The 27,952-nt window shown below is 39.7% G+C and overlaps 1 protein-coding gene across 6 annotated transcripts in view; it reads right to left on the bottom strand.

Annotated features, from left to right (window-relative positions):
• Positions 1-27,952, bottom strand: part of lrp1bb (low density lipoprotein receptor-related protein 1Bb) — a 287,103-nt gene that overhangs the window by 7,836 nt on the left and 251,315 nt on the right. For 2 of the 6 annotated variants that reach the window (XM_036004184.1, XM_036004187.1), the window contains exons 69-87: positions 23,180-23,312; positions 21,168-21,274; positions 20,925-21,057; positions 20,393-20,515; positions 20,099-20,221; positions 18,287-18,430; positions 17,862-17,996; positions 17,417-17,536; positions 16,983-17,224; positions 16,411-16,634; positions 15,438-15,544; positions 13,558-13,674; positions 13,130-13,303; positions 9,783-9,908; positions 9,173-9,337; positions 4,167-4,328; positions 3,426-3,600; positions 2,960-3,064; positions 331-444 (exon numbers count right to left, since the gene is read on the bottom strand). In XM_036004184.1, the coding sequence (XP_035860077.1) occupies positions 331-444; positions 2,960-3,064; positions 3,426-3,600; positions 4,167-4,328; positions 9,173-9,337; positions 9,783-9,908; positions 13,130-13,303; positions 13,558-13,674; positions 15,438-15,544; positions 16,411-16,634; positions 16,983-17,224; positions 17,417-17,536; positions 17,862-17,996; positions 18,287-18,430; positions 20,099-20,221; positions 20,393-20,515; positions 20,925-21,057; positions 21,168-21,274; positions 23,180-23,312 (2,729 nt within the window). The remainder of the gene's footprint in view (positions 1-330; positions 445-2,959; positions 3,065-3,425; positions 3,601-4,166; positions 4,329-9,172; positions 9,338-9,782; positions 9,909-13,129; positions 13,304-13,557; positions 13,675-15,437; positions 15,545-16,410; positions 16,635-16,982; positions 17,225-17,416; positions 17,537-17,861; positions 17,997-18,286; positions 18,431-20,098; positions 20,222-20,392; positions 20,516-20,924; positions 21,058-21,167; positions 21,275-23,179; positions 23,313-27,952) is intronic. The other 4 variants (XM_036004185.1, XM_036004186.1, XM_036004188.1 and 1 more) reach the window with 4 other exon arrangements.

The following is a 27,952-nucleotide window of genomic DNA, read 5'->3' as shown; positions in this document are numbered from 1 at the left end:
AATTATTTACTAACGGCACACTCCAGTCACAACCAAATGGCTGAAAACTATTTTAATAAAGACTTTCCAAAAATATTTGAATGTCATTATGATCTAGTGAAATATTAATGTCACTACACTGACTCTCAGTTTACTATTTTGGGTTACTTTTTGACAAGTCATTACTTTATTACACTTATTACATGATAAGTTGCTGCAAGGCGGCACTGTGACCGAAAGCCCATATACTGGACTGAGGCTGAAATGGAGCCAGATGGAGTTGGGGTGGGGGTGTGGACAAAAAGGGGTGAGTGGGCTCTGAATACAGCTGGAGAGGTGAGAAGGACCTACTTGCAGCGTGGTTTGTTAAGAGCTGTTAATGTGCACATCCCCTCATTCTGACAGAAGTAATCGCAGGGGTTGGCCAGCTCATCACAACGTTGGTTCTTGAAACCTGACGTGCAGCTGCAAAACATTGTGTTGGGAGTGATAAAAGGGCCCAGAGAATGTATACTGTTGAACTGTTTGCTGCTTGATGAATGGAGACTCACACTCTAATCCCTTTTAGCAGCTTCAGTCATAAACATGGAGTAAATCAATGTTGTGTCCGCATCAAGCAAATTAGCAGAAAATAAATATATGCACACAAATCAAGAGAAATAAGGTATGTAATTGTAATAAGAAGACTAATAACAGAGTTTTTTTGGTCAATTGATTACAAAAAAAAAATAAAAAATAGAACAAGGCAAAATAAAATGTTATTTTCACTTACTTTCAGCTAAAGATGGTAAAAATATATATACATTGAATATAAATGGCTAATAATTGTTTTGTAAACCATCTATAAACATCGTTTGGACATGTATTATAAAGTTGCAACAACTGCTTATTATAATGAGATCATGATAAATAAGTGGTTTATTAAGCATTTACAAAGCATTTTTGGGTGATATATAAAAGAGATGATTATTTCATTATTTGTGCACTGATAATAGCTATCTAAATAATGTTCGTAGATGCTTTACAAATTATTTATTAACCATTAACAATGTATTATAATCATCAGTTGCAACTTTATAATAGCCATCCAAATAATGTTTATTGACGGCTTACAATACAATGTACATATTGTTGTAATGTGTGCAACAATAAACTGTTAAAACATATAGCCTTACTTTTAATTAGTAAACATTATCAAGTCATTGTTTGTAAACAGTAGAATAACTATTAACTTAGGTTTAATTAACTATCAATTTACCATTTATGAGTGATTATATATATAGTATTATAAAGTGTTATCAAAAAAGGTTTGCAATACTTCAAAACGGAAGATTGCAAGAAAGAAATGGGAATTACTGTACCTAAATGTATGACTTAAAATTAGGAAATAGGAAAAATTAACAGAGAGAGCAAATTTCTTTGCATCTGGATAACTCTAAATCAAAATCTAACTCTCAAATTATATACACAATATGGATTTATTGTTAGACAAATATGGGACCTGTTCAAACTGAGGTCCATTGGAAAATGCTAGCCAATTCTGCAAAGATATCCTTAACAAGTTATCTCATAGTTGGTCTGGAAAGAATGTTATTGAGGAAGAGAATGCCAGAAGAAATCAAAGTTAATGATAATGATAATAATAATAATAAACATTGTGCCATGTCAAGAACATATTTTCATCTGAAAGAAAGTCCTTCTATTGTGCACACATAGTCCAAAGCCAGTTTCTCAGCTACAGCTTCAGAGATAACTCATACTTCCGATTAAAATACTGTTGTGGTTTACTACTGACTGACTGACGGAACACAATTGCTGGAATAAGTGAGACATTTTGCATTGTATGGAAAAAGAGCAATTGTATAGTTGAAATGCTTTTCAAGAAGAATATGCAAATATTTTTTCACTGAATAGCAGTGAGGGCTTAGACGTTTACCATAGCTGTCTTGACTCATGCATTTTGAAAATCTCTTCAACCTTCAGTGTTTAGTGCAAGAATTGTTTGCAATTGAAGCAGTTCTGCCCTGCAAGGTTTTCGCTTTGGGAAGGCTTGATGAAATATGCATTTACTCAGAGTATTAAGGGCAAACATTATGATTTCTTGACACTGACATATCCATCATCTCACATAATCTCTGTTCTTTGCACCAAATAATAAACCACATTATCTAGATCTGTTAACCTCATCGAATAAGATCATTTGCATAGAAATTGATTCTATCCCCTGGAATTTGTGAGTGATGACCGCAAATTTCAATTTAACTACACTGGACAATGGCCAGTTAAAAAAATAGAGAGTTAGGCTTTTGAAATGGATTTCCAATTTCCTCCTTGGAGAGATTTTTAACACAGCGCTGCATGTGATTATAGATGAGGTGGTATTAATCTATGGGCAGCGCTTTGAGTAGTTTTTCACAATAATTCCCAAGTGTCTGCCAGTCAAGCTTTTGTCTGTTACAAGTCTGTGCCATTGGATATCATGACATGTTCTACCACTGACACATACCTCAGCTTCTTTTTTTAGAACTTCTAAAACCTACTACTGAAGAGAGTCAGAGAGGCCTGACATCAGCTCTTTACTGCAAGGAGGAACAGTGTGATATGTTCAGAATTGCAAGCTTTGAATGCGCTTTGAAACCATCTTTTATCTGCCTAAAAACCATAAGCCACAGTGAGGTGTCACACAGCATAAGATGGTGTACTGGCACTCAGCCCCTTGCTGTGCCATGGCCCCCACATAGTGACATCAAACATTCCCTCAACTTAAGGATTTCTTTCCAGAGGAAGACATCTATCTTGTTCTCCAAGCAGGGCAATGGTACCCCTTGGTGATTTTCAGTGTTGCTTCTAAGGCCAAGCTTTCTGGGGCACAGAGCCAGCATTTGAATGGAGTGAGAGTGAACTGTGAGAGTGTGAATTAAAGTGAAGAGCATTACATGTTTTTCCCCCACTTTCCTTCACCCATTAAGCAGTGACTTACTGACAGAAAGGCAGGTTGGTGTCAGGGTCCAGGTGACAGGTGCCTCCATTGTAGCAATATCCGTCACACAGCTGACAGCTCGGTGCTATTCTGCCATTTGTGCAACTGGAGGGTGAAGAAATAATGGATGCTAGCAACAGAGAACTACACTTTTACAAGAAGCAAAATGAGTCAGTGGTGGTTTGTCAGACATATGCATAATTCATATAAAGCGGGATAGTTCACCTGGCTTCTAATTCACTGGCTTTACCAGAAGTTAAATTGCTGTAGGGTGTGTGGCCCAATACATTTTTCAGGTTTAATCAAATCAATTAATTCAGCTTGCAGCCTGCAGATACAGCAACTGAGACCTGAGGATACACTGTAGAACTAATGCTTTTCCAGAAATGATGAGGACCATACAGCCTTGGCATTATAGCAAAAAGGGATGAGGGACAAGAAAAGTGAGCAGATACCAAGCACTCACTTGCAAACCACATCTCCTGTCTCCTCGTTAATGAGGCAGGGAGCACCGTGACATCGAAGACACTTGTCCACCTCGCACTTGTTTCCCTCAAACCTGGCGGGACACACACACTCCACATACCCGCTACTGGATAGCGTGCAGGCCTTGGAGTTCACACAGTAGTGATGACAGATGTCTGTTCCACAGACACAGAAATATAAAGAGAAAGAGAGGTAGTGTGTAATGAGTAACTGGGAACATAGTTTAAGATAGTTTGATTGGAATTGTAGACCGTTTTAATGGGACCTAATTATCCACATCAAATGACATCTTAGCCACAGATGAAATAATTTCACCCCTTGGGCAAGCAACGACAAGGAAAATACTAATGATGTGGAATTGAAATTCTTTTCCCACAACCCATTATGACAAAGCAATGCGAAAGGAAATACATTATCACTTCAGCACAGAAACACCCAAAGGTTGTTTGATGGTAGTATTTTGATTTTGTTTATCTGCAAATAGAGTCAAATGCGGTGTTTGTGGAAAGAAAATACTTTAGGGGGTTGTTTGTTCCACACTCTGCGTGTGAACTTTGAAATGCTTAGTTCTATAGATTGCATGCAGCATAACTGAATTCAAATCAATGCTTTGCTGTGAGTGTTCTTGCGGCTTGGCTTGAAAGGCTAATGTCAATCATACGGAGGCCAAGTGCGGCAATAACCTGTTTGTTGTTGTGTTTGCAGTGGGTGGAGGACTCACGGTAAAGACAGCGGTCCCCAGTATATTCTGCCATACAGCGGCACACTGGCTGGTTCCCCTGAGTGACGTCGCATGTTCCCCCATTTAAACAGTAGTTGTCACAAATCCTCCTCTCACAGAAAGGCCCTGAGAAGCCAACAGGGCAGCGGCATGTAGACTTACCTGGACAAAGACAAAAAGGAAAAATTAACAGAGCCTGAAAAGACCAAAACCAACAACGGCACAATAGCTCACCATTGTTGTCGAAAAACTATTAAATACCTTTAACATATCAATGCACACACTGTTGCACTGGATGACATGTTCCATTCTGTGTCTTTCTCACATACACACTCCTTCTGCTGTAAGTACTCTATAGCGCTTATGGCTGAAAAAAGTCCCGAACAAATGCACTTCCAATTTCAGTAATGTTTGCTCAAAGTTAAATGACCCAGCTGTTTTGCCAAATGACTGACTCTTTTAAAACAAATCAAACTACATACTTCTGACCGGTTAAAACAATAAATAGAAAAATTCTAGTAATATTAGCTTACATGCTTATGCTTGTGTCGATCTAAATACCCAACACGTTACAGTTTGTGGTGAGCTCCAGTGCACGATTGGCCATCAATCTGCCATTGTCAATCATGTCATCATAGTTACATATTGTATGCAAAAGATAATCCTTATAGTCACCAAGACAGATGTTAAATAGAAGCAGTAAATGACTCCATGACTTTGGTGAGAGTAAAGGCAAAGATCCATCCTTCCATCCATCATTTAAGACACATATTCATGTATGGGTCAAGGAGACCGTAGTTTGGCACCTATGGAGAGAGCTAAGGTGCCCTTTGTCTCACTTATGTCCTCCAAGGATCCCAAATCGTTCACAGGCCAGACATAATATGCATATACTGTAATTCCTCCAGCGTGTTCTGGGTCTGCCCACGGTTTTCTCCCTTTTCAGACATGTCTGGAATATCTCTAAGAGGGAGGCATTCAAGACGCATCCTAATCAGATGTCCAAAGTACCTTAAGTGGCTTCAACATGAGGGAACAATGGTTTTTCATTTTCCAACAGGTTTTATAGCCTTACATATTCTTATATTACACACTTGAGAGGAAAGGCCACTCCTTTACCATCTAGGGTACCTCCCCCCACAACTCTCCTGGTTGAGGGTGAGTGTGATTTATTGTTAGTCAGAGTAATCAGTAGGTGGAAATGTTTCAATCAAATTAGCTCTTCATATTCCTCCAAAGGCAGTGCACTCTCCACCATGATTTACTCACACTTTCATAATGGACAGGCAGAATAATCAAGGCTGGTTTAAGAGATGTTCAGTAAAGACAACAATTGTTGCTGCCCAGGCGCAACTGCGTGCATAGTATACAAGCAAGTTGCCATGGATACAGGTCTTGCCATGTAGGTCACACAACACTACTTGGTAATTTCACACTCCACAACTCTGTGGCTGGGATAATCTGGGTTTGAAATGTCCAAGAGACAATAATTCTGCCTCCAATCACTTCTCTGTTAACTCAATGGCTGCTGGGGGATTAAGCTTTCTCTACAGGAACTACATTTAATCTAAAAAAAAAAGGCAGAATAAAACTGTAGGAAAAAGCAAACACATAATGGAGGCATTTCCTGGTGCGGATGACGCTATATCAGTGCCATCTTTTACTGCCTACACTGAGGAATATTTTACATTTCTACACAAATATGGGGTTCATCAAAGAAACTAGCTACCATGTCACATCTGGCCACCTGAACAGGTTTCCTTCTTACTTGACATCACCCTGAATGTAACGGTTTGAACTTATATCCAACCCTATTAGCTTCATTGAGACCCTTCAAAGGAAAGTCCTTACCAACATTACGGCGAGTCAGGACATGTGTACTGTCTGTGACACTGCAGAAACATAATTTGATGAGGTGGCTTGGATATGGAAATCCCCACAGGGAGCTAAGAGTGCAGTACCCATCTTACTTGCTTGCTTTCTAAACTAGCATAGACTGAAGTAATGCAGGTCATCTAGTCAGATGAGGACAACCACTCTGATAGGTTACCTAAAGCTCATTTCTTGTGTTACAAGCATTGGAATTTTATGAGATGGATTGAATCATATCAGTTTAAAGGAATATACTAAGTTTGTTAGCCATTCAGAGATGTCAACTGCAAAAACAAAAAAAAAAAAAAAAAAAAATCGCCCCAAAATTATAGCCCCTATTGTCAGAAAAAATACAATGGTGGTAATGTTATGATTATTAATGAGTTTTGATCTTGTGAACTATGAGTATATTTACTTTTATGCAGGGCTTTTTTCTATCATATTTTTCTGAACACATACTACAAAGACACCCATTAATGCCATAAAAGCATAGACAAATGAGAACAGTTGTTTGTCTATGGTTTAAGTATGTTTTTTGTTGCCAAATTTTCCATTAAAGTGTAGGTAAACCAGTTGAAGGAATAGGAGAGCAGAAATTCAATGACACCTTGCATTTTTATAGATAAAACTGGAAAATGTCCAGCCTCTTATTGATTGTGAAGTTGCCTTCAGTCCCCTTTTATCACCGAACCAGTGACTTTAGGAAACCCATTTGACTATATTCACCACATTGTTCATATTTAGTAATTTCAGACCAATTTTCTTATGCCTCAAAGACATGTGGTCAATGCAGCAAGACCTCTTCCTATGATAACAGACAAATTGCCAAGCATGAATGAAAGAAAAAGGCATTGTGTCCCCGGCAGCACAATACATATCACAACACTTTCATTTTCCTCTCAGCTGTCTACCACAAATAGGAATACAATTCATCATCCAGTGTAGCATGTTGGACTTCAACTACGGAGCCGGTGAATGAAGAACAAAATAAGACTGATTGTCACCAGTAGGAGCCCTGCCTTCTCTTACTCAGTCCTGAAGCCCTTCTGCAGAGATCCCACAGCAAGTAACATGATTTGAATTCAAGCTTGACGGACTCTATTTCGTTTAATGAGAAGCAGTGATTATCCTGGCTTCTGTTTATGTCACGTAGAGCTGTTTTAAGAATGTAAACAGAATTTGAAAACAAGATGAAAAATATTTATTTTCTCAAAAATATCACTTTGCTTCCTGTCCAGATTTTATGCTATACTTTAAAAAGGCCTGCAGAGAATGAAAGATGACCTATTTGAAGGAATAAGTGTTTATTAAAAACCATTTGCATGTAAAATCAAAAGCCCACATTTTTATCTCTCTAACTGACTGCTATGACTCACCCAAACATACTGCTTGGTTTCTCATTTTGTGTCATTCAATGAATACATCTTTAATAATTTTAAACCACTTGAATAAGGCTCTGCCATTATAAATCATTAATGTGGGAACACAAACCACACTTTTTGTATCAGGGCAATTGCTCTGGTGAATCTTTTTTTCTTTATTTTTATGAGAAATGGAGATGTTGTGGGTAATTGCTATGATGGAGGAGATGATGTTCAGGCTTATAATTTAATGATAACATGTTTAAAGGGGCTGTGCATCCTGATTCAATTCCACCGCTGACATCTCAGCATATTCGCTAAATTGTGGGGTAGAACTGGTTTGTTCCAGAAGCCAACCTGGAGGAAGATTGATATTTGAGGCTTGTTCGTCAGTAACATCAATGACAAAACCTGCTCAACTGGCAGATGTAATGTGGCACATGTGAGCCAAAGTGAGAAAAGAAGTTTAAAGGAAGACAAATGTGGTTGAATGTCATCATGCACTGGGTCAGCGTGCAGGAGAAAAAAGAAAATGTGGTTACACTTTACTTGAAGGTAGCTACATAAGAGTGACATGACACTGTCATGAATGTGTCATAAACATTATAAACAAGTCATAAACGTTTATAACTTAACGCTTCTTTTAGTAAATGTCATTCGGTTTTTGTCATGACAAGTTATGGTTATGGTTAGAGTTAGGGTTAGGGTTCATGTGTCATGACTGTGTTATGACAGTGTCATGTGTTCATGACAGTGTCATGTCACTCTTATGTAGTCTTAAGTGTATCTTAAGTGTTACTAAAAATGTCTGTCTGTGGTGGGAACAGGTTTTCACAGAAAGTTTGGTCTGCCCACAGATGAATATCAAGGATTATATGAACTACGGCGATATGGCCAAAATCTTCTATCCTGATATTGGTCATTTCATATCTTCATATTGTTGAAGATATGCATGTTTTCTGGTAATTCAATAAATAAATAAATAGTCTATATGAAATATCCACAAGGTAAAGCCTATTTTTACATTCCCCTGTGTGAATTATATAATTGACATTGTAATCTGATTACAATAGTTTGATTTAACTACACTGTGGTATTCCTAGAAGCAGAATGCTTGGGTGTAGGCATGCAGGAACAATAAAGCTGAATGAATGAATGAATGAAGAAAATCCTGCACACTGCTGTTGGAAAACACTACTCACAATTTATTTTAACCAATATTTGAGTTCCAAGAGCGACCTTTACACATTATGATCCACCATTATTATGCAGAGAGAACCCAGTCCTGCTGTATGCGCTATTGTGGGGCAATGGAGCTTAAAGGTTGGAACAGCTTATGACTGGAAGGTTGTCAGTTGGAGTCCAGTTTGTTAATCACATTGAACTGAGTGGTAATGCAAAGTCTGATGTAAAAACAAAACTGCAATCTTCAAATGATATTCCCTTAAAATATTTCACGTTTCACTCAGATTGTCTTTATCAATTTAGATGACTTAATTGTGTATCACGATATTTCGATATACGATTTCATCATGATACGATTCTATTGAAAAACAATAATTATCCTATTGAATTATTGACAAGCCCTAACATGAACCATCTATTCATTCACAAACTGGATGCTTTGATTTTATTGAGGATAATTTCACAAATGATTGCTAAATATATGTCAACATAGAGATGAATCAATAAAGACTGACACAAAGACAGCGCCAATAAAATATACTGCAATTGCAGGGAGGAATCAGGCAGTATATTTTGAAGCAGACTTACCCAGAGGTGAGCCCATGCAGGTGCCTCCATTTAGGCAGTAGTCTGTACAGTGGTTGACCTCACAGCGCTCCCCTGAAAAGTCAGGCCAGCAATAGCACCTCCAGTCTCCCTTTTCATTGGCTAAGCAGCGGCCTCCATTCTCGCAGGGGGGACGGCACAGTTCTCCTTCATAACAGCAAAGCCCTATCACTTACTGTGCTGCTGTGTGTAGCAAGTCAATCACTCAAACAGTGCTATGCTGCTATTGTCAGACAGCAACAACCATAGAGGTGTGAAGCTGAATTATCTAATAGTTGAGCATGAACAAAAACTGCATGCACAAGGTGGCATTTTTCAACCTCAACATGCATCAAATCTTCGCAATACAGTGTGTTGTGGTCCAAGCTATGAACAACTATGGATGTTTGCTCAAACTTTATTTTGGTGCTGTATTTTGACAAGTTTACAATGTTGCTACATGCAGTGTTTACTGCATATCAAAATCTCCTCAAAGTGAAATTTTTTTTCTGATTATCACACCACAAGCGAGGGTTTCAATCATCCACCATTATAGCTGCCGCAAAATTATATAAGTGATCTTAACTATGGCATGAAGATGCAAGAGGCTTACCTGAGATGATGGCATCACTACAGGTGCCATTGACCAGTACCTTCCCCTCTGGACAGGTACAGCTGGCACCCGCTGGGTTGAGCAGACACATGAAATCACATGTCATTCTCAGGCAGGGATTTGATGCTGTGGAGAAAGTAAAAAAAAAAAAGAGAGCCAAGAAGATAATCTGTCAGTCTGGCTTGAGATGACAAAGACCAGTTTGTTTGTGAAAAGTGTGTTTGCCTTTTCTTAGAGTGAAGCTATTTATTTAAAGTGTTTTAATTTCTGTTTTGGAGAGTGTTATTTTCTTGAAGCCCAGAGAGGCATAAGGCTAAAGCATATGAATAACTTCACACAGGCCTCTTCTCCAGATTGAATAATCAACAATTGTGGAACGTGTTAAGAATTGACTGTTGTGTAATTGATTAGCTGCACTTTGAAGTGCTCTTCCTGCTGCCGCCTACACTGGGTAGACAAAATAATGTAAACACGTCATGAAAAGTACTCTGAATTAATCAAAATAGCAAACACTTCAACAAAGGCGGGTTGCATTTGGTTCAACATGGTAATCAGAATGTGTAAGCTATGAAAGAGGTCTGGCGATCACTACTTTAAAATTGTTTGAATTTAAAGTAACCAAGACATCTAAAGGCCCTGACACACCAACCCGACGGCTGACCGTCAGCAGAAAAGGCAGTCGGACTGATCAATCGGCTCCCCGAGGTCCAAAAAGTGCGTTGGAACACACCGAAGCGACGCCGACTTGAGTGTACGTTCTGCGTGTGCGCGTCTTCATTTCAGATCGACAAAGGTCAATTTAAAAGATTTTTGTCAGATTTTGAGAGCCGTTCATCACTCATCCCGCTCGCCATTTCTGGGTTAGCACTCCACCAATCAGATTGGTCACTGAGTCCGACTGCCCGCCCTCCGACCCAGCAAGTCAGGTCGGCCAAAATGAAGGCCGACGGCCCCTCCGACGGACGACGGCACGGAACACACCAAACAGACTTGAGTCACCGACCTCGCCAGACTGTCTGACGGCCGATTAGCGGGTTGGTGTGTCAGGGCCTTAACAGAGCGCTAAAGACTGTCCAAACTGCAGGTGCATTACACAAAAACTGCAGATTGTTTAAAAACTGCACTGATGTCTCTGACTATCATTAATGGTTCCACAGTATACACTCAAGATAATGAGTTCTTAGATTTCTTATACAAGGATGAAAGGGATGAAAGCCCAGAACAAATCTAAATGGTTGTTAGGGTTTTGCTGAAGATATCATGTCATAGCTTTTTGCAGGCTGTGCACATCTTCAGACTTCACACTACACAGTACACAATAAATGGCTGGCTTAATGAGTCTCTGGGGAATGGAACAGCTGCCCTTTAAGTGAAAAACTGACCAAGACTGAGCTGTCTGATGTTCTCTAACCATTAACACCAGAGATGTAACAAATAACTGAAGTTGGTCTATTACATGAAGAAAGTGAGAGGACATGGTTGTATTGATTAACTGTGTCTCAGGAAACAGATGGCTGCGTTTTATGTTGCACTCCTGAAACAGTAACACGCCTCAAAGAGAGCTTCTATCAACCTTAATTTGACAGAGCATGTGCTGTTTCTCTATATATTATTTAACCAATAGGCATACATTAAATAGATAGTATGTATTTATTTAATCAATTTAATACCATAATACCATTTTTTTACACAAGTATTGCTCATCCTACACTTTCATTCTGCGTTGTTTATATGTAACTAAGGTCCAAACAGCCACAATCATCCTTGAACATCCACACAAAGACACAAACCAGACACCATTCAGTCAATTAATACTTTATATAACTAATTTTATATTCCTTCTAATAACTGTTTATGATGACCTTCAACAAACCCTCTCCACATGCGCCTTGTACAAGTGCCTTTTATTAGCATGTTATGTACATACAATTGGCTACAATGGCTTTCTTTGTCTGACACTCTCCAGCTTGTACTGCATTCGTTACATTATTCGTTAATCACTGGTAAATACTGCGTGCAGGTCAAGTGTAAAAATAAACGTCACAGACAATCTGAGTCTTAATAAGAAGAAGCACATTTTCAATCTGTCTTTAATCATGCCCTAGAAATACCTTAAACCAAAACAAAGTAAAAATTTACCAAAAACAGTATTTCCTAGAAAATAAAAAAAGTGACACATCTTAAAAACTAAGAAATATATAAACTGAAATTAAAATGTAGGATCTAAATCTAAATCTAAATGAAATCAATGAAAAAATGTAACATGTAAAAATATAATTCTCCTTGTAGGGGCCACCTTCATTTTGTAATCTTTATAAGTCCTCTCTGTAATTCCTCAAAAGATATTTTATGCATATACAGTAGCATGAATATTTATTATTTAAAGGCACAACTAGTAGGATTTTCCTAAAAAACTATGTATACTAGGGGTCACGATTTCTTGAAATCCATTAATTGCGACTATCAAAATCAGAAGCAGGATTGGCAAAACCCTGCTTGCACAAGTCCGAAGATAAAAAACAACAACAGACAGAGCGTAGCTAACTGGCTGGTAGCATGCAGCTAAAGACACAGGTTAACCTTAGCTTACCAAATGCCTGCAGCTTGCCTGCTTTCCTGAAGTCACCGGTGTGGCAACATTTTGCCTTCAGCGTGACTGAGTTATGTTAACAAACAACGAAGGTAAAGAATGTACGCTCCGCAGAACTCCATGGTGCCTTCAGGTACATGTTGTTAAACTAATGGTGCATACAACTATGCTACTAAAAAGAAAACTCCAACTGTTGCAAAGTACCCTTCTGCTATCTAGTGGTCCTTATTGTGGCTTTGCCGTCCCTGTTGAAAAAAAAATGTTTTAATCAAAAATCGTGACCTTAAAATAAAAAATCTAATTGAATTGTGGATTTGAAGAATCGTGACACCTCTAATGTATACGTATACAAAAATAATCCCTCTCAGTCATCACTTATGACCCACTAGATGTGTGTGGCGGTGTCTGCATCTGCAGAGACCATGCCTGTATTTTTTATTTTGCTGTTTTCAGGACGTTTCTGGGTGTCAACCTCATTAAAAACGTAGCAACCAGGTGCCAGATCATCTGCCAAAAGGAAGCTATGAAATAGGCGGACAAAGCGCCCAAAAAACACAAATATTGCAAGGCGAAATGCCAAGCGGACAAAGTTGTTCCAAAACAAAAGTAAATCTGTCACCCACTGGTGAGCACCGTAACCCTTGCTGAGCACCGTAACGTTTGTTGAGCCGGGGCCAACTTTGAATGTTGTGTTTACAAACCGCAACTGACTAATCCACGCATTCTGCCTTTAAAACTTAAAAAAAAGACAACTTACCATCTTGTTGTTTGTAACGATGGGAGATCAAAACATTAGTGGGCTTCTCCATCCCCAAATTGAAAAATTCCACCGACTGTTTGCCATACTTGTGAATCTTGAAGACCTCGTGTTTCAGTCCAGTTCCGTAGATGTAGTCTTCAAATATATCAATTCTATATGGTTGGGAAATTCCTGTAAATCCAGCAAAGAAAGCAGAAAATAATAAGTTACCCTTTTAGAACACCTGTAGCCTTGAGATGATGAACGTTTGTATCTTGTGTAGGCAGATTGTTCTCAATACACATTGTTTTGAAGCTTACCCTTCTGAGACACAAAAGCAGTGCTGTTGTTGCAATTACTTGATAACAAGTTAAAGAAACCAAAGTGCAGCATGGATATTATGTGTTTAAAAGAAGAAGTTGTGCTTTGTTTTCAGTTGTCTTTACCGTGTCTGTCACTGATTGTCACCAGAGGGTCCGAGCCATCCAGTCTCATGCTCCCTATCTGTGAGAGCTCAGGATCTGCCCAGTATAATCTCTGGTTGAAATAATCAATGGCCAGCCCTGTGGGAGGATGAAGAAAAGAGATTCATTTACTTGACAAATTACACAGGGATCGTAATGGAATCCCTCAATGGAGGAGACCTTTGGGTCAGAATAGTTATATGAATGTTGCAGATCAACAGGATGCGGAGGCAGTGTTTCTCTTGTTTATATCTCCCTCTGGCTGTTTGCATTCAACATCCGTTTTGCTTGTGTCAAAAATAACAGTCGATCTACCATCTTGGCGTGCTTACATTACAATTTCAAATCAGTGACTCACTTTCACTTTCTCCCAAAAGTCTGACTGGATAATTGAGCACCTGGCTGGAGCGTTTAAATAGGTTTGCATTTTTCCACAGATGATGAATTCCTCTTTCTGTGACCAAGACAGAGCATGGGTCCCTTGAATTAAAAGAGGCCAAAGCTGCTCTTCAAAACTAGATCAGCACTAAGTGTCTCCCTATAGACACACCAACACATTTTCGAGTGGCTGTAAAGTATTCCTTACTTATAAATGCTAAAGTTTTGACTTTAAAAGCTGTGACTGCACTGGCTGTGCAATAATATGCAGTGTATATGTGGTAAATATAAACATATGAATAGTCACCATAGTTCCACAATAGTATATGGGTCTCATGGGTATCCATCCAGCACTATAACCAATGCATCTACGTAATACAGAGCAGGTTACATCTTTCTGTGGCATTTCTTTAGTCAGCCAGTCTCTGCATATACTGGTCCACTTTGTTCCTTTGTCAGATCATCCAAGTTGCAATGTGGTTTCTGTTGCCTGTTACCTGTCTGCCAACTCCTGCCTTTTGCCTGTTCCCAGCCTGGTCAAGTCTGCATCGCTTGCTTGCCTGCCTGCCTGCATTCCTGTAGGCTAGATTACCTAAATAAACCTCTGAAATCATCATACAATCAGCTACTTCAATTGGTTGCATTTGGGTCCTATCCCCGTTGTCCTGCATGACAAATGCAGTATTAGCTAATAAGGTTGGCAGCCAATTCAATATTGTACAGAGCTTTGTAGATTTAGTGAATTACAGAGACGTGCATGCAGTGCAGTCCATTACATGTCACAGAGATCACAATGGTTTCATTACTTCCTTATCTGTGCTTTTGATGGAATAACGTCCTGGCTATGACTAACAATGTCTATTCTATTGTATGTCTATTTATTATAGACATATGGATGTGAATTGTTCCTGTGTCCATAGATGAATAGTTCAATGCGGTTTAATTGGAAGATTGAGGTACTGATCCAACTTAAAACCATTTTGTAGCAAAACTCAAAAAGTGTGTTTTGTGTTATTTAATTATTTTTTCCTCCCTAATTTCTTTTCATACACTGTATATGTAAGGCAGAATTTCATTTCTTCTGGTTACTGTTACTGTTACTCTTAACCTATTGCTACTTCATCCCTGCCCATGTAATCACTGAATTTTCAGCTCAGTGATTACATATACAAGCACTTGTATATCTGATGTCAAAGAGTCCCAGTACTGCAGACAGACAGTGTCTTATTTCAATTTTTGAAATTACATAGTATGAAAATTAGGACAGGTGACCAAACATAGATGTGAATACATTGGACTTGAATGAGTGCCTTGAGGAGTTTGGACAACCAGCAGCACCAGCAATATTTTTGTCGTGAACTTAGGATGCGTATGCACGCGCACAAGCCTTTCACGTTTCTGCCAATGATTTCACACTGTTTCACTGATTGATGGCTGGTGGCAGTAACACGTAAATAATTTATGGAAAAAAAAAAAAAACCTACCAGTGGGTCTCCTGAGATTTTTCTCCAAGAGCACTCTGCGTAAGGAGCCATCCATGGCAGATTCCTCTATATGAGAGTGATCACCTATTACGCTCCAGTACATCATCCTGCAACAAAGAGAAATACTGTACCTCCCTGACACAATCTTCTTGTAAATGGCATAGACAGTATGCATAGAAATATAAAAGGCCTATACAGCCACCCTTTGTGCCTATACAGCCTAATAAATGAATGCATTGACACTCATATAGCCTGATAATGTCCAATTGCTACAGCAACACATTTTGTTTCTCAGTACAGATTCTTATAAATCCTATTGTCCTTGGTGATGATGTCATATCTAACGACCTAATGTAAGTGCAATTCCAAAACTAATAAAGTGCAGACAATGCTTTTACATCTTTACTTGCCAACTAATGGAGTATTAGATGGTGATGCGGCTGATGAGAACATTTGGAAAGCCTCAAGATTCATTGTGTGAGTGATGCATCACAACCACACATGGCTGTGGAGGCTTTGTTGTTGTTGAAGGGCACCTTTCATAGAGCTGGTGTGAGTAGTGACACTAAGTGATGTAATAGGTAACAGATAAAGCTACTTCCACTGCAGCTGAGTAATTAATAAAATGCTTACATTTACATTTTCAATGACCATTGAGCAATGGTTAATTGACTGAATTTTTCAAATTGCATTGCTTTCCTAAGGTATGCAAATTGATCCATTGAGAAAATGTGCACAAAAAAAGGTCCATATCTTAATGTTTTTGTCAATCCTTGATTTAGCATTTCACAGCTATCTTGATGGCTAATCGTGCATTTTCTGTAGCTGGTTCACATTAGAGTGCTTAGCCAGTAAAAGGCTTTTATTGAGAGGAAACAGAAAGGCATGTTTGGCAAGACACGTTGCCTAATTGTTGATAGGAGTGATTATCTCCATCGTAGGAAAAAAAAACTGAATGTCAACAACAACTTACCCTCTGGCTGGGTTGACAGTGATGGCGTATGGCTCTCCCGCTATGTCAGTAATCAAGCGGGTGCAATTTGGTCCCTTAAGTTGCCCCACATTTATGGAATATCGTAATTTAGTCCAGTGGGCTGTGTAATAGCTGAACCAGTGCATCCGAGAGTGATCAGTCCAATAGATGTTGCCTGTGATCCAGTCAGCAGAAATATCTCTAGGTCGACGGAAGTCTGAACACTGTAACCAATAATAGCCACAAGTGTGCATACATTCACTTAGAGTAGTGTCTCATAGAAGAAATAGCAAGGAGATATTTGGTATTACTTTGAATTGACAGACAACATGAACAATTGACCAGGCATAGCATTTTTAGCTTAATGCTTTTCATATCTATAGTAAGAACTACACATATGTAGGGATTATTTTTACACATTACAATAACTCTTTTTAAAGAAGTAGGCTTTTGTTATTCTCTTTATCCATATTTTCTCAACAATTTAACTCAGTGAGTTGAAAAAATATGCAACAGACATTACAAATTTGCTATGATGTATAAAAACAATGCCACACATTAGATATACTTACAATGTTTCTGACATTTGTTTTAGTTTGACTTCTTTCTAGATTGTCTTTGTAAAAAATTCCACCAGGGTTAAATTGGGTAGCCCAGATAAACCTTTGGTGGTGAAACAGAGCATCCATTCCGATAATGCGGGCATTGTCCTCGATGTGTGTGAGCAGTTTGTGTCCATGGCTCTGGTTAAATGGATACACAAAACTTCGGATTTCAGTATCATTAGCAATGTAGAGCACTCGATCTTCTGGTCCTGCCCGGTGAGTTATTAATATGTAAAAAAAAAAAAAGGAAACAAAAGAACATTGGCTAAATTCCATTTTGGGTATTTGACAACAAATACATTTTAATATTGCACTTATTTTACAATGAGGGTAATATCACTAAATTACCATTTATGCAGAGTACACCAAAGAATGTTTAATATTAAACTTTAGAATCATACCTTTTGCTATGCAATTGCCATTGATCTCCTTATAATTCCGGTCACATGTGCACTTAAACGATCCTTTAGTGTTTGTGCAGTAATGAGGACATGTGTCAAACTGTAGGCATTCATTTATCTCTGGAAAAAAGAGACTCATAGTATTAGGAAAAGTTTAAAATTACAACACAAAGAAAGCGGAAGGTATTGGACATCCAGCCAAAAAAAGGGACATGCTGCGGAATTGGAACGTCGTAGATATAGACTATAATATTAGTTATAAAAACAGTTTTTTCTTATGATAAAACCCCAAGGAATACCTTGTCATAATGTGACACCTGGCAGTATTTGCAACAAAAACATAACTATCACCATATCTTAACCTGGCTGATCTAATCTTGTCAACCCAACAGTCCAGTACAAAATGTTGACAATAGGAATAAAGAATAAAATGATGATACAGTACCTTCACATAGGCCTGTCTGTTGGTTCCTCTTAAAACCAAGTTTGCACTGGCATATAGCATTAGCATTTGTCTGGTTGCAAATGGCATCCTCTCCACATGGATTTGTTTTCTTTCCACATACATCTCCGCTGGAAACTACAAATAAAGACAGGACTTTGATTACACATCAGTCCTCTGTGTCTTAGACACCTGCTGTGTTTTGCTTTTGATGTGCAAAAGCTGAGAGGGCATCATCTTCTTTTCAAATAGTACACAGCACACGTCAAACACGGTCATACATATATTACCATAAATAACAAAACGTCACATTTTAAAACGAGGAGATTGCTGTGCTTCTCCATAACATCATGGTATGTTCAAAACTTTTAATCTCTGGCGAATGCTTCTTTGATCTGTTTGCTCAAGTCAACTGCTGCTGTGCTTACAGGCCTTGCAGTCTTGCTCGTCCGAGCCGCCATCGCCGCAGTCGCTGAAGAGGTCGCACTGCAGCTGGATTGGGATGCAGCGTTGGTTACTGCAGGTGAACTCCGTCTTCCCACAAGGCCGAGGTCTTCTGGCCACCACCTCTGCTTTAGACACACAGCATCAGTTGAAAAAGACAACTCAAAACCTAACTCATGCAGTATCAAATATTCAAGTGCAAATATGCTGCTTTTAGTTTCAAAATATGTTGTAGTAGAAGATGATAGTTCTGAAATGTGAGCCAGGGGACAGAGCTTATTGACAATTATTTACTTCTTTATAATTTAAGATTATTTTTTGGGGCATTTCCACCTTTAATGGATAGGACAGCTGAAATATGAAAGGGGAGAGAGAGGCTGTTTTCAAAACACACTATCACAGAGACAGCTGTCAACGATACACTTAAATTATACCAGGAAAGAATACGAGTTTGACATCCACCCCAAGCACAACAGAGGGATGAAAGGGAAAGAACAAAGTGAAGTGATAGAGAGGTGGATGGAGGGAACGCTGGGATTAAGGTGAGACTGAAGGGATGGACTGAGGGGAGAAGCACACAATGGTGAGAGGTAATGGAGTGAGGTAAGAGATGGATGGATGTATCAATGGAATCAGAAAGGGAGATGAATTGACGACAGAAGGAATGAATGAGTGAAGGATCAGAGAAGTGATTTGTCCCTTCCTTTCCTGTCTGCTCGGTGTGATCGTTCACACCAGGCTTGTGTTGGGGAAACATGTCAGGACACTATAAGAGGACCGGCAGCCATTATGCCTTCGGGCATATATTTTCAACACAAAAATCACCCCACATAAAAAAAACTAAACTATGGTAAGTACACCACATAGTTTACAATGCAGCCTGTAAATCTCTCATTTACACACAGTGGCAGTTACATCCCCTGCCTTCCATTTGTAAGCAAATCATCAACCTTGAGGCACATGCAGCTAACTATTGGTATGGAAGAAATGGTAAAGCCCAAATATGAATGCAAAATATGCTTTTCATGATTCTCAAACTGTGCAGGATTGTATGATTAAATGACATACTGTACATATGTACACGGTACTTTCAGTACTAGGCAAAGTCAGTTCAAGGCCAAGAATCCTCTTATGCATTAGAAATCAGGCCTGTGCAACTTTAAGACCCCATTCAACATGTTATCAGAGAAAGTCTGCTAAGCATGCTAAAATCTTCATCAACTTGGTCAGTGTTTAATATTCTATAGTAAAGGATACCACATGGGCACGAGAAAAAGTTTATGTTGTTAGTCCAGCCTTTGTTGGCAGCAAAAATAGAATAATTTAAAAAAATCCTACTAACCCTTTTTTTTTTCTTTTCCTGGATAGATTTACCTTATCAGCCCTCAAAAATGATATGAGTTAAACAAGCTGAGATAGAAAAATTACTAGACAGGCAAAATCAGTGGCAAAATCAGTGAGGGGTCGAGCCACTTGTTAAGAAGCCAGTTTGGAGTTGACTTTTAAGTTTTGTTATGTCATTTCCTGTCTCCATCAAAAACCAACAGTGGTCATGGGTTGCCACGTTCTGTCCCAGCCCAAATAATTCCAATTAAACTTTTCTATCAGAATGAAATGGTATCTGCACCTGTGTGGGTCAAGGACAAGTGCATCGGGGGAGCGTGTTTATCAAATAATAGAAGTAGAGTTCTGCACTCTGTTTAATAAACTGACAATAACTTTAGTTGTATTTTCCCGTGAACATTTTCTTAGTGCAGATGTAATATGAGATCTGTATTGGTGCATTCTGTGCTCACCACACTCTTCTTCATCCGAGTTGTCACCACAGTCATCCACTTTGTTGCAGACTTGGTCAGTGCGCAGACACACGTGATCATTTCTGCAACGGAAGGGCCTTGTAGGAGGGCAGAGAAGTTTTGCTGGAGATGAAAAGACAAGACAAGTTAATGTGTCGTTCAAAAAACAGTGTGGAATCTTTTATGAAAAGACAATGAAATATTCCCTCTTGGAAAATAGAAAAATAGTGGTTTATAAAATATGCATCAGCTGTCTTCAAAGGAAAAGCATTTTGAGTGACAGTTTCAACCCACCACACATGTCTCTGTCTTCATCAGAATTATCTCCACAATCGTCCTTGCCGTCACACACCCACGTGTGGAGTTTGCATAAAGTGTTGTTGCAAATGAATTCATCTGCCCGGCAGAAGAAAGCACCTGCAATTACACAGATAAGTTCCCAAGACTTTTAACTATCTAAGTTAGGTAGAAAAGTGCATTCAAGCTATTAGAAGATATGACTGAAAACACTGTCTATGACACAATACAATGACAGATAATTTAACAATGTTCAGACAGCCCTGGATCATTTAGCCAAGTCTGAATCTATTCATCTCATCTCAAATCTTTCATTCTCATTATGTTGTTCTCGGTTGTTCTGTTTCCTTTATATTAAATGCTTTGAAATGGTTCACATGCCTTATCTGTTCAATAACATTTGCAGTGTAAAGATTTAAGATAGCATATGAGAATAATCTTTTTTACCTTCAGGGTTGAAAAACCCTAAATATCGGTCTTCCAAATACCAAAACACATTACAGTCATGTGAGGTCACACTCACACCTACCCTGGCTGCAGTTTTCCTCATCACTGTGGTCCATGCAGTCCAACACGTCGTCACAGCGCCAGCGCCGAGGGATGCAGTGGGCACGGTTCAGGCAGAGAAACTCATCTTCTCTGCACTCCTTTACACAGCCAATCTGTCAGCAAAGAAATCATTAAAACTGTCCATTCTAGTGATGTTGTCAGCTGTAATCAGAGAAAACCAAAACCAATTCTTTTTTTTTGTTGCTTTTGAAGCTGCACTCACCTCATCTGAGCCATCCAGACAGTTGTCATGTCCATCACACCGCAGGCTGGCTGACACACACCCTCCGCTGGCACATACGTACTCGTTGACGGAACACGAAGGGGCTACTGGAGAAGGGCAAAGGACATCAGTCAACAACCCGCCTTTTCTCAACTACAAAACCACTCAGGTGAGAGCCTTTTACTGTAGGTTCTTGCTCTATGAACAAGTGGAAAACTCCACATGAAGCTAATGCTGACTGAAAATGTGGTTTCTTGGAGAGGAATTATTGGAACTTGTCACTCCTAAATACTATATGATGTTGTCCTGCAGGTCAAAGAGCTTATACTATGTGCTCCGTTTGTCTGAACACAGTCCTAAATTCTTTTTCTTCATACTTTTTTATTGTATACTGCACAGTACCTTAACATTACCTTGGTCAAAACAATTATACTTAAAATAACTTCATGAGCGTGTTGAACGATGTTGGAACCTTATAACGTTCCCAACCAAGCATTAGCATGAGCTCCTTGTCAATGTAGCATATTACGTTAAGCTGGATCGATCGATATTGAAATGTATCAATAAATAAGATCTCTGCTGTATTACTGTGTTGTAAGTGGCATGTAATCGATGACAAAATGATGCCATGTGGCAGAAAGCTGTATTACGGTTACTGAGTATTATTCTTTCTGTGACATTGTATTATTTACAATTACTCTCGAATGGATCATCTGGATTCCCGTGTTTTGACGGGAGTTAGAGGAACCAGAGGGGTCAAAGGTTATATGACACCAATGACAGGCGACTAAATATAACGTCCCGTGTCATTAAAATAAAATAACAAATTTTGAACATTGTTGGAAACATTTGGGATAGTATAAGTAGACGACTCAACAAAATGTATGACATAGGTACAGTCGTTTTAGACATTTTAATGCAGAAATATTACATATTGTACCTTTAAGGACAGTGTGTACAATGGTCATTCCTTCAACCAATTCCTAATGAGTTTATGTGGTATGATAATAAGGCCAATGTTAAAAACCTGAGGGCTACCTTCTTTCAAATTCTAACATTGATAACAGAACATTTATCACGGGTGCGACTTTGCCATTGTTCTTTAGGATAGCAATGACCTTACACAGGGCAACACTGAATCTCTCACTGCCTCACACTCAACACCTTTCCCAGCTAATGACATCGACAAGATAACCTTTTCTTTCACCTAAAGCAGAATAATTAAATTGACTTAATTGTATGAACTCCACTCTTACAGAGAAGAACAATATATTCCAGAGGATTACAAGGTTTACAAGCAGGCAGTGTTCTATGCACCAAGTTCTATTCACTAAAGGCAGCTACACACCGGGCCGATAATCGGCCGTTGGACAGTCTGGCGAAGTCAGTGACTCGAGTCTGTTAGGTGTATTCCGTGCCGTCGTCCGTTGGAGGAGCCGTCAGCCTTCATTTTGGCCGACTTGACATGCTCAGTCGGAGACAGGGCGGTCGGGACTCACCCGGAAATGGCAAGCGGGATGACCGTGACTAAGCCTCTCAAAATCTGACGAAAATCTTTTAAACTGGCCTTTGTCAATCTGAAATGAAGACAGATTCAGCAACTGCATGGCTTATTTCTCGCTTAAAATGTTTTCAGAAAAACGTTTCGGTGAACTATTTTAGTCCAATATGAGATTGTATTCTGAATGAGTCGCCATTAATGGCCGGTTGAAAAATCCAAAATCCGGAAGCAACAGCCAGACCCACGTGACGTGTTCGTCCAATCAGCTGCTGGTTTTCATTTTTTGGGCGACAATACAGATTAGCGCCACCTGCTGTTATAGAGACGTATTACGTCTCGTCGTTTTGGTGTGTTCTGAGGCATTTTTTTGATCAACTCGGGGAGACTGATCAGTCCAACTGCCTTTTCTGCCAACGGTCGGCCGTCTGGTTGGTCTGTAACGGCCTTAAGTATAACTCTGCAGTATACCTCTTATGATTCTTTTACAGACTAGAGGAAATTTGTTTTGCACCTGTTTCCTGGCAGTTGTTCTCATCTTCCCCCATCTTGCAGTCTTCTTGGCCATCACACAGCCACTTGAGCGAGATGCAGAGGTTGTTGTGACACCGGAACTGGTCAACTGCACAGCGTGCCTCGCAGCCTTTCTGTAAGTGAATACAGTAACAAAATAATGTAAATATATGGTAGAAAATCATTGTCACAAAAAGATTATTATACAGTGCACATTACCTGTTAGAAGAAAACACTTTAAATCAGTGAAATATTAAAAGTACCACTGATGATGTCATTGTTGTTAAGTACTATCCTCAAGGCAGGGCTCACTGTACATTGTCTTAGGACTTCAGGGCTTGAAAGTGGTTAAGTAGGTGAAGTCACCCTGATGCTTTCTCTGCTGTACTGTAAATCCTCTTTTAAAGTTATATTGCTTTAGGACCTGGGCCAGTAGCTTTATTTATTTATTATGCACTTTTCCTATCCACTCACAAAACATCAATGATGAACAATACTCGGCTGTTGTTCTATATCCAGTAGGCCAAGTTAATTATTTAATAAGCCTAGTTTATGGCCTTAACTCTAACGTGTTTTGTAAAATTACCCATGTGCACCTATTTGTTCTGGTTATGACTTGCATACGATCATTTTGCTCCAAAAAAAAAAAAAAAAAATAATACATATACATACATACATACATATAATTGCTGATTGCTGCACCGATAGAGTAACACCGTTTGGTGGAGGCAGTGTGATGGTGTGGGGCCATTTTTCCCTCACTGGAAAAATGAGGCTTGTCATTATTGGAGGCAATCTCAATGCAGAGAGATATAGAGATGAGATTCTGCAACCAGTGGCAATCCCATATCTCCACAGTCTGGGACCGAACTCTATCCTCCAAGATGACAACGCTCGCCCCCACAGGGCGGGGTTTATCAGACACTACCTCCAGAATGTGGGAGTGGAGAGGATGGAATGACCTGCCAGCAGTCCTGACCTCAACCCCATTGAACACTTGTGGGATCAGCTTGGGCGTGCTGTTCGTGCCAGAGTGACCAACACAACCACGTTGGCTGACTTGCGACAAATGCTGGTTGAAGAATGGGATGCCATCCCACAGCAGTGTGTGACCAGGCTGGTGACCAGCTGTTTGTGAAATGAATAAATTGTTAAATTGCCAATATGTCTTGTTTCTTCAAACTTTAATCATTCAATCCACAAAACAAGTCAATGGCAGAATAAGCTGTTTGGCATTGGCAGAGAAGATTTAGCAAATTCTTCATGGGCGCAACCCACATACTTAGCACTGCTGCTCATCCCACAAATGCATGTTCCTTTCAAATGGTGCCCCATATATATATATATATATATATATATATATATATATATATATATATATATTCAACAAGGGTTACAGTGCTCACCAGCAGGTGGAAGCCAACCCCAGGTTCGCGCTCATTTCGGAACAAGTTTCTCAGTATGGAGTTTCTCCCCACTGTATTTGTATTTTTTCTGCACTGTATCTGCCATTTTTGCAGTTCTGATCCGGATGCGTGCTCACCACAATCTCTGGTTCTTACGATTTGGCACCTGGTCGCTATGTTTTTATAGAGCTTGACGGCACAAAACACAGCAAAGTAAGAAAATACAGGGCAGGGTCTCAGCAGATACATACATTACCACACACTTCTAGTGGGCCATAAGTGATGATTGGGAAGGATTATTTTGTATCAGTCAATTGCTGTTTTTTTGTTTTTTTTAAATCCTACTAATTTTGCCTTTAACATTTCCCATCTGGCAACGCTGGTTGCATCTGTTTGTGATAGCAAAAATAAAAGTCAAAACTATTTTGGCTTTAGAACAGGACAAAATAAACCATGTATTATAGTTCTACCATGCTCAGGTAAATATTGGCAGTTCAAAAATAACAGGGTGGACATCATCCAATCTCCAATCAACTCCATGATGAACACTATGAATAACTAAATTTAATAACCACTGTAATGCTGATTGAAAGGCAACTGTCTTTCCTGAAACTATTTGCCTGCACTGACCCAGAAAGTTGGCAGTGGGTAAACACATAATAAAGGGTTTAATGAGGGTTTCACTGCTTCGCATGGAAATGTATTTTACAGTATATAACAAATGAAATGCTGTGCAGAGCAATACATTTGTTATGTGCGTAGCTTTGTTTAAGTTTTTCTCTGTGTTTGGGTTGCCTAAAGTTATTCAAACTGACTCGCAGGGCGCACTGGAGCGATTCCATCAGACACTTAAATCAATGCTACGTGCATACTGCTTGGACCTTGAAACAGACTGGGATGATGGAGTCCATTTTATGTTGTTTGCAGTGAGAGAGGTGGTACAGGAATCTTTAGGGTTTAGTCCCTCTGACCTGGTTTTGCTCATACTATGCGTGGTCCATTGAAGCTGTTAAAAGAGAAATGGCTGAGTGAGGCTGAGACCCACAATTTGTTGGACTATGTGTGTGGTTTTCGGTTTAAGCTGCACCGTGCTTGTGAGTTAGCAAAAGATAAAATGAAAAAGTAGGAAGGCTGGTATGATAGGAGAGCTGAGAGCAGAGTTTTCGCCCCAGGTGATAAAGTGTTGGTTTTATTACCGATCCCTGGTTCCAGTCTGCAAGCTCGCTATAGTGGCCCCTATTTTGTCCAGAAGAAAGTAAGTGACCGTGATTACCTCATTGCTACTCCAGACCGGAGTCGTAGGAATAGGTTGTGTCACATTAACATGTTGAAACCGTACCATGAGCGTGAGGCTGGGCCTGGCCCAGACAGTGTGACATCTAGTCTGGCAGTTGTTACTAATGTTATGCCCTCGGCTGAGTTGTTAGTGTTAATCTGGTTAAATCTGTCCCTGTTTGTGTATTAGCGCTGTCCAGTGCTGGAAGTGTTGACCCTGCTCTCCTTTCCGTGGCTCTGACCCCTGTGCAGGATGAGGAGGATGTTGTTGTTCCGTCTACAGCAGTGGTACAAGGCAGGTTACAGAACTCAGAAATGTTAAATAAGCTTGATTCTCACTTAGCTCACGTGCCTGACACTCAGCGTGCTGACATTGTGGATCTGATTTTGTCGCATAGGCCATTGTTTTCGGACGTACCTTCATCCACGACTATCTTGCAACATGACATTGGTGTAGGTGATTCAGCACAGATTAAGCAACATGCATATTGTGTTAATCCTGAGAAGCGTAGACGTTTTAAGAGAGAGGTTAGGAGTACATGCTTGACCATGGTATTGCTGAGCCCAATTTGAGCTCGTGGAGTTCTCCCTGCTTGTTGGTTGACAAATCTGACAAATCTGACTGCTTTTACACAGATTTCCGAAAAGTGAATGCCGTGACAAAACCTGATTGCTATTCTCTGCCTAGGATGGAGGATTGTGTTGACCGTGTTGGCGGTGCTTCATATGTAACTAAGCTTGATCTACTAAAAGCGTACTGGCAAGTTCCACTAACTGACCGAGTTAAAGAGATTTCCACTTTTGTAACACCAGATGATTTTTTGCAGTATACAGTGATGGCTTTCGGGATGTGCAATGCACCCGCGACCTTCCAGAGGCTGGTTAATACCGTATTGTCTGGTCTCTCTGGCTGTGAAGCTTATTTGGATGACTTGATAATATACTCAAATTCTTGGCAAAGTCATATTCATCAACTAGAGGAAGTGTTTCAGCGGTTAAGCAAAGCGAACCTGATGCTTAACCTGGCAAAGTGTGACTTTGGTCAAGCCATTGTGTTCTATCTGGGAAAAATCGTGGGCCGGGGTGAAGTGCGTCCAGTCCAGTCCAAGGTGGAGTCGATTTTGGCTTTTCCAGTTCCTGGTTCCAGACGACACCTGAGATGTTTCCTCGGGATGGTCGGATATTACAGGAGGTTCTGTAAAAACTTTTCGGCTGTAGCTGCACCATTAACTGACCTGCTTAGCCCAAAAGTTTGATTTGTGTGGTCTGACAGATGTAACTATGCTTTTCAACAGATTAAAGCCCTGATGACTGATGCTCCTTTGCTTGCGACGCCTCATTTTGATCAGCCATTTAAACTGGCAATTGATGCGAGCAAATTGGGGATGGGAGCTGTTCTGCTCCAAGATAGTGCTGCTGGAGTAGAACATCCAGTGTCCTACTTCTCCAAAAAATTAAATCGTCATCAGCGAGTGTACTCTACGATCGAGAAAGAGGCCCTTGCGATGGTTCTGGCTTTAAACCATTTTGAGGTGTATGTTGGGTCATCTAATGTTCCTGTCACCGTTTTTACTGATCATAATCCTCTCGTGTTTTTGCAGACAATGCGTAACACAAATCAAAGGCTGATGTGCTGGAGTATTTTTATGCAAGCCTTCAATGTAGACGTTAAGCATATCCGTGGCAGGGATAATGTTGTGGCTGACGCATTGTCGCGTCTGTAATCATGTTGTATTGTTGGTGATATATATTTTTTCTTTTTTCTAAAAATTAAGACAAAAAAAAACTAAATTAGGGTGGGGGTGTTATGTGGTCTGCTCTCTCTTCCTCTCCGTTCATCTCAGGTGTTCCTGATCTCTGATTGAGGGTGACCCTGCCCCTGGATATAAGAGGCTGGGAGACAGGAATGTCCTGGAGAGACTGAAGCAGCCGGATCACCGTTGTTCTTTTGTTACCTGCTTTTGTCTTTCTGTTGTGCTTTATTGCTTTGAGGATGGAGGTCTGGTAGTCTAGTTTTCTACTTTTTAGTTTAGGGGGGAGGGGGAGTTCTGGGTCTGACGGCCCTTGATGGGTTGGCTCAGGCTTCTTCCCTT

Source organism: Sander lucioperca, chromosome 8, assembly GCF_008315115.2.
Source record: "Sander lucioperca isolate FBNREF2018 chromosome 8, SLUC_FBN_1.2, whole genome shotgun sequence".
Lineage (NCBI taxonomy): Eukaryota > Metazoa > Chordata > Actinopteri > Perciformes > Percidae > Sander > Sander lucioperca.
This window is presented reverse-complemented; position numbering and strand designations above follow the sequence as displayed.